Here is a 14,726-nt window from a genome sequence, read left to right as displayed (position 1 = left end):
CTTAGGTATCATGTTTACTGGAACACTTAGAAATAATTTAATATATGACCATTTACTTGCTTTATTTTTCTTTACATTAGTTAGATTTGAAGAGCAAATGGAGACACTGATACTATGTTAACTGAAGCCTACCTGAATAACTATGTGCATAAACATATGAGCTTTCTAGGGAAGATTACTTGGAAGAGTCATTTGCAACTTTAATTATGACTGCTTAGATTTCACTAGTATCAGTGCTTTTTTTGTCATAGAATGCACCAGAACAGAGTTCTGGCACCTTTTTTCGACAGATTTTCCAAGTTTTAAAAGTAACTTTTGAAAATTTGATGTTTGGTCCATGTGGATTTGAATCGCCCTGTCGAGCATAGCAGGTCGGCAGCAAAATCATTAAAATGATGCATGCGGGCTGCTTGTGTGTCGAATCCGATGCATGCGGACTTCGTCCGCGCTGATTGTGATGGTGCTGCTCAGCTTGTGGCGCTGCTCAGCTTGTGATTAGTTGTGTGGTCGTGCACTGAGTGCTTACTGCGGGTGGTGACTGTTATATTTCATTACACAACTGACGTGTGTGGGTGTGTGTACAGTGATTGACTATGTGCAAAAGGTAAATAATTTCATGAGTTCCAGCACCTTTTTTCTTACAAAAAAAACACTGACTAGTATCATATTCTTTCTGGCTGTTCCACTTGACCTGCTGTGTTCAGTAATGTTACCAATTAATTTTATATAATAATGCATCTCTAAAACGGAAAAAATTGTGGTTATAGCTCACTGGTGCTAACCACAGTAAAGGAACCACTTGATTCATGTTATGTGCGAAAAGGTACTTGCGTCATTTAGGGGCAGCGGGGGTTGTACCCCACTGTCAATATAAACATTTGGCACGGCTGTCTGCAGGGAAAGCCAATGTTTATAGAACTTTTATTTGTGTAGGATTTCCATGCAGATTGAATCACTGCACAACTGGGACTGCAATTGTGTGGAAAAAGTGTAAGCTTTCCCCTACAGGCATTCATGCCTAAGATGAGGATAGTGAGGCTAAGCGGCCTTGGCTGCATTGCCCTTTAATTGCATGAGCTCCCCTTCCTACGTGTAATGAATGAATGAAGGAGATACAGTTTACAAATCAGCTTCAAACCATGGTTTGACATGGTTGCTTGCTGACCCCTTGCAAACCATGGTTGTAAAAACAAACCATGGTTTGGTGTGACATCTGTATGCCCTGTATGAATGTTAAATCCCAAAATATTCCCTAAGAGCGAAGTTTGATGCCCCATCTCTTCATTGTGAGAAGCTTGTGCCAGCCTGTACACAGAGCTGCATTCTTTTGCCAGACTGGATACTGGAAATTTAAGTTCTCTTTGAACTGGTGTCCTTAAAATGTGCTGGTTGAGAAATGCTATGGCAGCTTTCTCCAACCTTGGGGCTTAGAGGGATGTACAATTCCCATCATCTCAGTCAGTGTGGTCAGTGGAAATCCACAGACAGTGTTAATAATAGACATTCACCTGGTCACCTACAGGAAATGGAAATCACCTTCAGCTGGAGACAGATGTTTGAAAGAAGCTTCTTGCTATTGCTGCATGTGGTTTAATTTAGCTTTCCCCAACCTGGTGCTCTCCAGTTGTTGTGGCTTGCAGCTCCTAGTCCTCCTGAACATTGGCCATGCTTGCTGGGGTTCACAGGAGTTTCCTAACTTCTGAAGAGAAGCATGTTAAGGAAGTCTGCTTCAGTTTATCTGCTTCATTTGTCCTTTTCAACAAACTGCAGAAGGCAGTTCTTAATATGAAAAGGAAAAACGATAGCAACATAAATGAATTTTGTTTGGTCCTCTGTCCTGTGGTGTATAAAAGGTCCTTGTTTGGCTTGCACTTCCTAGCTCATGTGTTATTTCTTTCCGCTGGTTTTGCAGGATCCTTTTGCCTGGTTTGGCTCAACAATTTCTGCCCAAGGATCTAAACCCAAAGCTGCTGAAACATCTGCAAGCGATCGCAGAAAAAAGTGAGCTGTGTTCATTTCCATCTTTGCGATATGTAGAGGGTGTTGGACCAAGATTGGCAAAGGACTGGTGCTAGTCTGGGTAGAATGGGCAAGAAGGAAGTTTTAGCGGGAAGGCCTAGAGGGCAGAGAGACAGTGGTCCTGGTTACATTGTCCTTGCTTCAGGTGGGATCCTGCTGCATAGAATCCCTGCACGTGCTAAGTCCGGAATCAGCTGCATCTCATCCTCTGGGCATGTGACACGGGGTTACAGTATTACACACAAGTTTCTTCCTTTTACGAATTTGTGTGACTCTTGTGGGTAGGTCACAACATGCAAGTAAACCTGTGCTCATCAGCTTATTTACATCTGGAACTATGGCATGACAAGATTTGGGTAGGTCTTGTTTCTACATACGCACCTCCAAGGAAAGTGCCCAACTCCAAGGGTGGAGGTGCTTACACGAGGTCTCCGGGATTCCTCTGTTCCATTCTTTGTTACATCTTCAGTGCATTTGCCCTTCAAGGATTCCAGGATGGCATATATAGATCTTCCTACATAAGCACACCCAACATCTCTGTGAGATAAGTTAGGCTAAGCTTCTCCCAACCTGGTGCCTGCAGACTTTTAGCTACAACTCCTACCATTCCTGACCTTTGGCAGTGCTAGCTGATGAGAGTTGAAATCAGAAGCATCTGGAGGGCCTCAGGCTGAGAGAGGCTAAGTTAGCCCCCGAGATACTGGCTGCTACATATGAAGCTAGTCCAGGTCAAAGTCAATACGTAAGCTTCATAACTAAGAGGAGATTTAAACCCTGGCTTTGATGGTGCTCTCAGAATCATCCTTCGCACAAAATGCCTTCTTATGCTGGCTAGGAACAATGGGAATTGCAGTCCAGTACATCTGGAGGGCACTTAGTTGGGAAAGGTTGCTCTAACCACTACACCACACTGGCTGTCACTGAACTGATGTTCTCTGAGCTGGACTTATTTGTGTTCAGCCGTGCTGCAGCATCATGTCTTCACAGATCTGTACACACAGACTTTACTACCAGGCAAAGAATTCTTATATAAGCAACTACTTTACTCCAACAGGAAACAAACATGCTCCAGTTTTGGTTGCTGATTTCTCTGTTTTTCTTGCATTTCCTCCAGTGATATTCGGGAACTTGGTCTCCTTGGATCGAAGCGTCATTGAGCAGAACCTTCGCAGATCTCTTCCCACAGACTGGGTCAGCAGCAGTTCCGGCCATGTAGCCTGGAGGCCACAGAAGTACCCACAGCAACCTCCACTTGAGTGGCTTGATGCTTTCTGGAATTTTCTGAAACACCACACGCATTCTCTGGCACCCTTCAATGGATGCCCATTAATACCACTGGCTCCTCTGCATGAGTCCCTCAGTGGCATCCAACTGGCACGGCTTGTGCCTCAGACTACCCTGCTGTTTCAGAGCCACGATGGACGTTCCTTGCCAGGTGACGTGGGCAGCATTCTGGAGACCCTGGGGTGCAGTGTGATCCAGGGCTGGAAACCAGGCTGGGTCCACCACGAACTCAGAAAGTACATACTAGAGCCCACTCCTTGTGGTGTCCTACAAGCTTTTGCCCATTTGGGGGTTGCCTCCGTGGCTGGCCACCTGGCGTCCCTGTCCACTAGTCAGATTGAGAGTCTGAGCACTTTCCTCTCAACAAGTCCATCACTTTCCCAAAAGGAACTTGACACCCTGAAGGAATTGCCACTGTTTGTCAAGATGCCTTCCCTCCTGCCACCCGCCAGGCCTGGCTTGGTGGCTGCCCAGTGCCACTTGGCTTTGGAGAAGAGCCTGGTGCCACCGGTGCCCACAGATCTGTTGACACCAGAGCCTGTGCTGTTATGTCGTAATGAAGCTGAACGCCGCCTACTTGTGCAAATCCGGGGAAGCCTCCTGGAGGCGCCAGACCTATGCCTGCTGTGTGTGAAAGCAATGAAGAAGGGGGCATATGTCAACCAGACGCAGAAGGCCAGGCAGCTCATGCTGTGGGTGCTACGCAATGGGAACTCTTTGTTCAGTCAGAACCTGGAATTAAAAACCGTATGCTGCAATCTTCCATTTTTGGACTGCGGATCAGGAACATTGCGCCTGCCCAGTGAGCTTTATGACCCAGACAATCCCACGTTGCGGGCCTTATTAAAACCTTGCTGTTTTCCTGTGGGGCCTTTTCAGGAACCACAAGCATTGCAGACTCTTCGTAAGCTGGGGCTGAAATCTGATCTGGGAGCTGTCTCTCCAGCAGATCTCTTAACTGCTGCAGAGGAAGTGAATGAACTACAGGAGACTACAACAGCCAGTGCCAAATCACAGGCACTCATCCAGGTCTGCAATGAGACCCCTCTGCTATCACGCTTCTCTTCCCAAGCACTGGAGCAGCTGCGGTGCCTATCCTGGGTGCCTGCCACCAACTCCTCCATGCTTTTGGCAGCTGAGCACTTCCTGGCACCTGAATCACTTCGCTCAGAGAAGTATGCACCTCTTGTGGGGCTGGTCATGGGACTGACAAATGCTTTTTGCCCAGCAGCGGCAGAAAAACTGGGTCTGGAGTGCTTGCCTCCACCAGAGAAGGTGATGGAGAATCTTATGTGCCTGGTACGAGACTATCGCCTTTATGAGACACTGGTGTTAACTTCAAAATTGAACAGCATCTATCAGCACATGCAAGAGCACCTGAGGGACTTCCGTAAGCCACCTGCAAGCCCTGCGGTGTGGAATGGGAACGGTTTCTCGTCACCTTCAGATGTGGTGCTGACCTCCCCTGATGGCTTGGACCTTGGGGGCCTGATGTCACAAGTGCCCCCAAACTTCCAACGTTACAGCCAGCTCTTTGCACAGTGGGGAGTTCGACAGTCACCCACAGAAGAGGAGGTGTGCCAGGCCCTTCATAAGTTCGCAGATCAAATCAACAGCCAACCACAAGGTGGCACACAAGCTGAACTGCTCCTTGTGATAGCTGTCTTGGACTGGCTCCGTGATTGTGGACACCGTGGAGAACAGGAAATGCCTGTGCCTGTGCGGATTCTGGGATTGGCTGGTTTTGCTCTACGCCCTGCCAGTTCAGTGCTGTACTGTGATATGGATCGGACACGGCTTGATGAGCTGGATGGAGACCCACCAACTCTGGTGCATGAATCTGTTTCTTCTGCAACAGCTGCTTTTTTTGGTGTGGAGATGCTGAGTACACAGTTGTCCGGCCTAGAACTGTTTGAGGCTTGGGGTCCTTCAGAGCCCATCACCCTCCGCATCCGTAATATCCTTCGTGAGTACAGCCAGGATGCAGATGTGTTTCTGGAATTGCTTCAGAATGCGGAGGATGCCGGTGCCCAGACCTGCCGTTTCTTAGTGGATCTCCGGCAGCACAGTGGCGCCACAGAAGGACTCCTGGACCCTGGCATGGCTGCCTGCCACGGACCAGCACTTTGGGCTCAGAATGATGCATTGTTCAGTGACGCCGATTTCTTAAACATCACCCGACTAGGTGCAGCCACCAAGGAACGGCAGGGCAACAAAATCGGCCGCTTTGGTCTGGGTTTCTGCACAGTCTACCACGTGACTGATGTGCCTTCTCTCCTCAGTGGCCGCACCGTGCTCATCTTTGACCCCAATATCACCCATCTCCGGAAGCACATTCATGGCCAGGCCAGGCCAGGCATCCGTTTGAAACTCACTCAACAAGTTGCCACAGCATTTCCTGAACAATTTCGGCCCTTCACGGGCATCTTTGGCTGTCAAGCTGGGGAAGCTTATCAAGGCACACTCATACGCCTCCCCTTTCGCACTGAGCAGGAGGCAAAAGACTCTCAGATCAGTAGCAAGCCCTTCACATCCAAGCGAATCGGGGCACTGCAGACTGGCTTCCAGCAGGTGTACCAATCCCTGCTGATTTTCTTGCGCAGTGTACAGGAGGTGTCACTGGCCCACCTCCCAAGTGGTTCCTGTTTCCCAGAAGATGCCCAACCACTGGCCACGGTGTGCAGACAAACACTTGATGAGATGGGTGCTCCCAGTATTGTGAGACTGACAGCAACATGGGAGTCAGATGTGCGTACCAGTCATTACCTGCTGCACTCATGCTCGGCGAAGGGCGAAGCCCAGGAACTGTTCAAACAGGGAGGAGGAGAGGGTGTCCATTTCTCACCCCCAGTCGCTGGTGTGGCCCTGCCCCTCTGCCCAGCGTCCACTGCTGGACGATGGACCCCAGCTTTAGATGACTTTAAAGGCCATGTCTTCTGTTCTTTGCCCCTTCCTATTGAAACAGGCCTTCCGCTGCACCTCACAGCAGCCTTTGCTGTGCTTAGCAACCGCAAAGGGCTTTGGGACGCCACTAGGAAGGGCCAGTGGAACAGGGCACTCCTTCGGGATTCAGCACTGCAAGCCTGGCTTGGGGCACTGTCTCGGCTCAGGGACATGGACAGAGAAGGATTGTTGGAGAACTACCAGTACTACATTTTCTGGCCTGATCTGCACAATGCCAAATATCCTTTCAGCGAAACAGCCAAGGCCTTCTACCAGGCATTAGTCGATGGTGTTGATGGGGAGCAGCCTGTTTTATTCTCCGACGGACAGAGATGGTGTCCAGCCCGAGATGCCTGCATTTTGGATGCTGACATCATTGCTGAGAAACAGCTGAGTCCAATTGCTGCCCGCGTCTTCTCTTCACTCTTGCCAGAGCCACAGATCGCAGTGTCACTTCCCAACTGGGTGGAGATGAGTTTCAAAGAATGCATCAAATCAGATGAGCTGCGGCCAAAAACCTACAACTGGGTGCGATTCCTTCAAGAGCTTGTTCTGCCCAATCTGGCTCTGCTGGCAGTGCCTGATCGTGATACCTTGGTTCTTCATGCCCTGGATATGAAAGACGCTCGTGTGGACGAGATCCTTACCAGCCTGCCTTGCATTCCTACCACTCCACACAAAGCACTGAAAAATATTAAAGAACTCATACACCCCAAAGGCCGTGTTGCCCCTCTCTACACCCCGGAAGATGGCCACTTCCCCATGGGAGACGGCTTTCTGGAACCAGAAAGGCTGTTGCGCTTGACGTGTCTTGGTATGGCCCAAAATCGGGTGGCAGTGGAGAAACTGATAGATCGAGCCAGAACTGTGGCAGCTTTGTGGCATCATGATCAATATAAGGCCTGCCAACGAGCCCACCATATCCTGGCTCTCCTTGAAGATCATCTGCAGGAAAGCTTGAGCAATACAGTCCAGGTCATTTTTAGAGAGATCCCCTTCTTGCCCGCAGTACTTCCAGGTAATTGCCACAAACTCTGCTGTCCCAGTGAGATTTATCATCATAAGATGTTTCCACTAGTAGGTTTGATTGAACCTGTGCTGGAGAAGGATAAAGGCTTGAAGCTCTCCAAGGAGCTAAAGGAGTTCTTAGGCCTGAATCGCCAGCCACCAGTTGCTACAGTGCTAGGGCAGCTGGAGGCAGCCTCACTGAGCTCCAACGCCCTGTCGAGGGAGGAACTGGCCCAGATAGCGCCCAAGTGCTATGCCTTCCTGGATGAGATGGTGAAAAAGCACCCTCAGTGCCGCAGGGAGGTGTCCCAGAGGGCACAAGCATTCCCCTTTGTGCTGGTGGGCACTCGCTTTGTGCCTGTGTGCCTTGTGGACCGTAACCTGGCCTTTGATGGGGCTCCATATCTCTACCGGCTGCCTGAGGAGTACCAGCACCTACAGGAGCTGTGGAAGTGTGTGGGGCTGCTTAATGTCTTTGAAGTAAGGAACTATACTGCTGTCCTGCAGAAATTAGCCATGGAAAGGGCTGAGCAGGCTCTTTCGAAAGAGCAGCTGGAGCTGGTCAATAGGCTGATCACAGTGGGCATGGCTGGAGTTTTGCCAAAAGATCAGGTCCTGGATCCTTATGAGGCTCAGAACATCTTTTTCCCAGATCGAGACCAAGTCCTGCGTCCACTGCCCAAGCTGCTCTTTGACGACACGCCATGGCTGCCACGCAAAAATGGGGCCCTGTTTTGCCATCCCATGATTCCACGGGAAATTGCCCTGTGCTGCGGCATCCCGACTACAAAGCATCACCTGTTGTCACGCCAGCGGATCCAAGGCCTCTCTCCCTGGGCCACAGAGTTTGGGGCCAAGGAGGATCTCTGCACCCGCGTGGCCAACATCCTCCGTGACTACTCCTCTTCACAGGATGTGCTGAAGGAGCTGTTGCAGAATGCAGATGATGCTGGTGCCGGTGTCGTCCATTTTCTCTGGGATCTGCGTCAACACCCAACCGAACGCACCTTCAGTGAGGAATGGAACCATCTCCAGGGCCCGGCCCTTTGCATCTACAATGACCAGACCTTCCAGCTGAAAGACATCGAAGGGATCCAGCGCTTAGGCTGTGGTGGCAAAGGCAAACGGCAGGATGCTACTGGAAAGTATGGGCTGGGATTCAACACAGTTTTCCACTTGACTGATTGCCCTGCCTTTGTGACAGGGGACAGCCTTCTATGTGTTTTTGACCCCACATTGCGCTACTTGCCTGACTCTCACGAGGCCTCGCCTGGTGCAAAGTACAGCCTCACTAAAGATTTCAAATCCACCTTTCCGGATGTTTATGATGCCTTTTTGCCTGATGTGTTTGATTTGGAACATGGCACAGTTTTCCGGTTGCCCCTACGTACTCCTGCTGGGGCAGCAGCCTCCCCAATCTGCCAGAACGCAGTGTCTGAGGAAGATATGAAAAGACTGATCCAGACTCTTGTGGAAGATGCAGACTGCCTTGTGATGTTCCTCAACCATGTTCGCTCTCTGGTCTTCTCTGTGATCAAGAAGGGAGAACCACCAAAGGAGATTCTGCGAGTGGAGACTGAAGGTGGTGAGTCGGAAAGACTGGAATACCAAAAACACCTCCAAAAGGCTGCTGCAGCAGGTGGCATGGATGAAGGCAAGCCAAGAAGAGTTTTTTACAAAATGAAGGTGAACAACAACTCTGCTGAGGCTCCCAGGAACTGGCTGGTTGGTAGGCAAATTGGGGTGGAGAGCACAGCAATGAGACAAAGCATGCTGCTGCCCCATGGTGGTGTGGCTGCTTGCCTCACTGAACAGCGACGCGGCAGAGCCTTCTGTACGCTGCCACTGCCGGTGCAAACAGGCCTCCCCATCCACGTCAACGGGAATTTTGCTGTGGACTCGGGACGGCGTGACTTGCGGAAGGACAGCAGTGAAGGCAGCACTGACGCGGCGTGGAACGACTCACTGCTGCGGTGCCTCGTGGCCCCACTGTACTGCCAGCTGCTCGAGGAGCTGCGCCAGGCTCTGGGAGGTGCACCTTTGGAGTTCTCCTCCATGAGGAAATGCCAAGAACGGCTCCATCAAAACTATCTGCGATATTTCCCATTGGTGACAGAGGATGTTGCCCCCCACTGGCAGAGGCTGGTGACACGTGTGTATGAATTGGCATATGAAGGGCACGTTCCATTGGTGCCAGTATACCAAAAGCAGATTAAGTATGTCTTGCCATGTAGAGTAGAAACAGTGAGTGTGTGCTGGAGTGCCCCCAAATTAGGCCACCCGGCCAGAGATCCCTATTTCTGGGAGTCTGAAATAGATGATTGCCTAGAGGGGACTCTTCAGGATTTGGGCATGCTTTTAGTCCCTCCCTTCGAACACTTGCAGAAGGTCCGCAATCAGTTTGTCAAGGCAGAAATTGCTGTCCTCACACTTGATGCCCCTTCCCTCTGCCACTTTCTCAAAAGCCTGCCTAGCTTCTACCTGCCCTGCCCACTTAAAGAAGCACCCATAAAAAGCAGTAGCGAATGCTCTAATCTCCTCAACTTCTGCCTCCGTGGGCAGGTTTTGGAGGATGTGAGCTGTGTGGAAGGTCTCCCGTTACTGGTGACACGGGATAAAATGCTGCAGTGCTTCAGTCAGCAAAAACCTGTATACCAGAGCAGTAGTTATCATCTTTTCCCACAACACCAGGACTGTTTCTCTGCCTGCCAAATTAATGATGTAAAGGCAAAGGAGGGGTTAATAAAGACAGGGTTCCTGAAGGAGTTTACACTCTCTGAGTCTGTGAACTATATTCAGGAGATGCTGATAAGGGATGAGTGGATCACTGCTACTGATGAAGGCCAGAAGTGGCTAAAGGAGCTGTGGAAATTCTTTGAGAGACAGGTCTGTAAGTTTAAGGATGAGGACACAAACCAGATGTTTGAAAAGCTAGTGGACCTCTTCAGAGGCTACAAACTGCTACCTGTGAGTGGCTGCAATAAGCTCTTGGTTTCCTTTGAGACTCTGCATACAGTCATGCCTGATGACTCCAGAGACATTTCTGACATCCTCTGCAAGCTGGGTTTTCTCAAGATAGACTCCTCCCTTCTGCCACAAAAGCTCACCAGTTCTTGCATCCAGCCACGACTGTTGAAGAGCAAGGATCCTGCCGTAGTGCTTGTGCAACTGGCCACACATGGTAGCCTGTGCTGGGATAAGCTCAAACCATGGGAGATGAGCAGATTAACATGGTTCCTTTGTGAAGACCTGAAGGTGTTGCAGTGTGACCACCAATTAATAGGCAAGCTGAAATCCTTGCCAGTGTTTGAGAATACTCAAGGAAAGTATGTTCCACTGACTCCATATGAAAATGTGTACCGTCTGCAGTCTAAGATTTCAGATGAGTCTAAGAACTTGAAGGAGCTTTATGAGGTTGATAGAAAGACTGTTTTGCTGAAAGACAACTGCCTGCATCAACATCTCAGTGCGTGCTTGGGGATTGATGTGATGAATGACTTGCAGCAGTTCATGCACCAGCTCTTGCCTCGTCTCCCCTCCCTCCCTGAAGCCCATGTACTAGAAGCTGTGAAGCTATTGCTCACCATTAAGAATCTTTATTATGGAGAGTATCAGAAAGTGAAAGAGAAAGTGGTGCTGCACTTCCAGTCTTTCCCCTTCATCCGAGACCACCAGAATGAGCTGCAACCTGTATCCTACTTCTATGATGAGCATAAGTCACTTTTTCAGACCCTGGGGTTGGCATCTCGGTTTGTGCCAGACAAATTCTATATGTCAGTGGGGCCAGGCAATAAAGGGGCTGTGGAACAATTCTTATTAGACGTAGGCCTGCAGACCAAACTGACCAAAGAAGATTTTCTGATGTGTGTTGCTCGAATTCAGGAAGAAGCATTGCGGGATGGTGCCATGTCCGGTGATCTCCCTCAGAGAAGGGAACTGCTCTTGGAGCACCTGCTTTCCTGGCCAGATGAAGCCCTGTCAGATGACTTTCTGAAAAAAGTATCCAGGATCCATTTCCTAGTGCCACAGAGTGTTCCTGAAGATCTGCGTCACCTTCACCACCCATATGCCCCACATGATTACCCAGTGGCACCCCAAGGTTCTGTGTACCTTGCGTACAAGGTAGAGCTAATCTGGACTTCAGCAGTCATTTTTCCTTTTTGCAAATATCTGGACAAAAAGAGAGAATCCATTCTAAAACTACTTGGGGTTCTCTGCACTGTTCCAGCACAGTTGGTTTTGAAGAATCTGAGCAATGTGTGCCAGGCACCATGCAACGATTTGAAAGCAAGGAAAACCCGGGCACAGGTTCTAACGTCAATATATAAGTATTTGTCAGAACAGAAAGAGATAGAGACTGGCTGCCTAAAAGGACTTCCTGTGGTACTAGTGGATGATGATGAGGTAGCAGAAGCCCAGAATGTGGTGGTTTCCTTAAAAATGGCTGTTTTTTTCCGACCATATCTCTACAAGCTGCCCCCAAAATTAGCTGTCTATGAAGATCTCCTGGAGAGATTTGGAGTGCAAGAAGAACCAAGCATCCATCACTTTGCCAGTGTTCTGGCCAGGATTCATGACGAAACCATAATAAAGGGCACACTGCATCCTAATCTCACTAAAACATTGTGCAGGGCCACTCAGTTTCTCTTCCAACTCTTAGATGAGGCACAAAAGCCAGTGGATTTTTCAGAGCTGAAGGAATTGTACCTGCCTTGCACTGATGGGAAGCTATATCCATCAAACACCCTTGTATTTAGTTTCTGCAAATTTGTCCAAAACTCCAAGGCTTTGCAGAGCACGTTTCACTTCCTGGAGGACCTCTCTGTATGCCATCTTGTCCATGACAGGTATAAGCAGTGGAAACTTCTACAGCTGCTGCCTGAGGCCTTGCGCCCCAGGAACTTATTGGACATCATTGAAGAGCAGCTGGACAAGTCTTCTCTGAAACTGTGCCCCTATGGAGAACACTGTGAGTTGCAGAACTGCCTCAAAGAACTCCTAGTTTCTTCTGAGTTCCGGTATGCCCTAGTTGCGCTGCTGAAATCGCAGAACAAAAAAAAGGTAGAGGGGAGAGATGAGGTCGAATGCATGTGTGATGGGCTCTTCTCACCACAGCATCTAGAAGTGGTTTGCTGTAAAAAGTTGTGTACTGTGATGGTGCACAACTCACAGTCTTTGGAGGGTACTCAGTGTGACAAGGTTGTGCATGTCGCAAAAATGACACAGGGAAAGCAGCAAATTTACCTTGCACACCAGGAGAGAGATAATGTAGCGATGGTCACCATCCTAGCCGGGGAAATTAATAACTGCATAGGAAGAAGACTTGGGAATGATGCCCTGCTAGTCCTTGTGCAGATTTTGGCTTGCCAAGAACCTCAGGAAATTGTTGCAGTGCTACAGAGAAACAAAGTGCCAGTGTATCAGCCTCCAAACCAAAATGCTTACAACCTGCCTTCTCCTGGAGAGGACGTCCCTGAGGAATGGTATGACAGCTTGGACATGAATATCCTCCATACTTTTCTGCCAGGAGATTACGTGGGTTATCTGGTCTCTTCCCAGCCCAGAGAGCATTACGTTTATGCCGTGATCCTTGAAGCCCTTGGGCCACGGCAGAGTGGTGCTGGCCAAGTGCATATATATCGTGTCGATCTGGGAGAAGGGCAAGAAGCAGAAGTCAGCACCTACGATCTTTACCACTTTCAGAGGACCAGTCCAGCCTCTGACTTGAATAAAGCTGTGGTCCTGGCAGAAAGTTCCCCTGGTGCTCCCAGTAGTACAAACTTTGGCACAAGTGGTGACTGGTACCAGCGGCCACTACATGAGGTGAAGAAAGAACTGGATATCCACTTAGCTGAAATTTGGAGTCTGTCAGAAGAAGAAAAGAAGAAGGCCTTACGAAGACTCTATCTGTGCTACCACCCAGATAAAAACTTGGGTCATGAGACTTCTGCTAATGAAATCTTCAAATACCTTAAGGAGAGTATAATGAAGATGCAGGAGGGGGAGCAGAATAGTTCTAGCAGGAGGCACAAAGGTAATAGTTCCTACAACAGCAATTTCCAGAACTTCTCAGAGTCCTGGGCAGAATGGGATGGGCAGGCTCATTGGCACCATCAGAAGCGTGAGGAATTCACTAGACAAACAAGAGGTGGTAGAGGAGGGCAACCCTTCAGGTATAACTTCTGGTCATTCCATCAGAGTGCACCAAATCGTTCAGGGAATCGGTCAACGCGTGGCTGCCCGAAGGAAGCCCCTCGCTGGCTTCGGCAAGCAGAGTGTGATCTGCAGGGGGCAGCCAGTGAGGCTGGAAGTAGCAGCCCAGAGTGGCTCCTTTACAAGACTTATCGGGCAGTGGAGAAAGCACTGACAGCTGTTGTGTACCACCAAGGAGGCCACTTTGACAAGAAACGGTCTCTTGAAATGTTGGCTAATGAGGTGGCATCCTATGGAGAGGCACTGGCCACACTTCCTGACCAAGTTGCTGAGCTCCAAGAGCATGGCATGGATGATAAGGCCACTCAATATCCCCTCTACCACAATTTCCCCACCATTCCCAATGAGGCCTTCCCCAAATGCAAAGAGCAGGCTGTGCTACTCTTAGCTCGGGAAATCCTAAACACAGTGAAGAGGTGGCTTGCCCAGTCATGAGAGTGGAAGATTCTTGTTTATTAGGCCATCTGTATATGTAGCAGAACAGAACCTGTAATGATGAATCATTGGGGACAATTTTTTCAAAAGGGTTTTCTGTTGAAAATATATATTGACCCTTAAAATAAGATTTCTAGGTCAGGCAGAGAGGAGGATGGTGATATTTGTAAAAGTGGGGTTAGATCACCATTGCTTAATAAAGACACTTTGTTACCTGCCTTCTGTTGTTTTGTGTTAACAAACATTTTCATTAAGAAACGAAGAGGCTGATTATGTGTTTATAGAAAAGCTATGGGTGGCAAAAGGAAATTTCTATTTTATGAAATGGAGGCAGTAACTCACTGAATAAGGTTTTACTTCCCTCTTCCAGTATATGAACCTTCTAGTCAGTCAAAGGTGCTCCCTCCAACCTCAGCCCCACAACTGAGTTCTTCCCAACTGACCTCTTTACCTAAACCTTAACGGTGCCCATAATCTCACTTCCATCTTTGGTGCAAATTTGCAACCCCATTCTGTCAGGCTAGGGTTACTGTCTTTTTAAGAGATTTGAAGAAGAGGGCATTTTGGCATGTCCAGGTTCCAGAAACTACACCTTTTCAAACACCATCTTCCATAAAACTAAACTACTCTCTTTGATTCTACACCTGTGGTTCTGCATTGGATAGGGAGTTGGACTTCATGGCCTTTTAGGCTCCTTCCAACTCTGCTATGATTCTATTCTGTAAACTAGAGTACTCCTGGTCATCCAATGAATTATGACTATCATTTGTGCCTTCTAAGTGTCTGCCTGATTTATGAGCCCAATTTCCTTAATGGTGGAGAAT

At 48.8% G+C, this 14,726-nt stretch overlaps 1 protein-coding gene across 3 annotated transcripts in view; it reads left to right on the top strand.

Annotated features, from left to right (window-relative positions):
• LOC123032174 (sacsin-like) overlaps window positions 1–14,160 on the top strand; it is a 32,733-nt gene extending 18,573 nt beyond the window's left edge. For all 3 annotated transcript variants that reach the window (XM_044447880.1, XM_044447882.1, XM_044447881.1), the window contains exons 7-8: window positions 1,913–2,001; window positions 3,134–14,160. In XM_044447880.1, coding sequence (XP_044303815.1) covers window positions 1,913–2,001; window positions 3,134–13,902 — 10,858 coding nt within the window. In that variant the 3' untranslated portion in view covers window positions 13,903–14,160. The remainder of the gene's footprint in view (window positions 1–1,912; window positions 2,002–3,133) is intronic.
• The last annotated feature ends 566 nt before the right edge of the window (window positions 14,161–14,726 follow it).

This window comes from Varanus komodoensis, unplaced genomic scaffold, assembly GCF_004798865.1.
Source record: "Varanus komodoensis strain SLA01 unplaced genomic scaffold, ASM479886v1 scaffold53, whole genome shotgun sequence".
NCBI lineage: Eukaryota > Metazoa > Chordata > Lepidosauria > Squamata > Varanidae > Varanus > Varanus komodoensis.
Note: the sequence above shows the minus strand (reverse complement) of the source record. Positions and strands in the feature narration are given on the sequence as shown.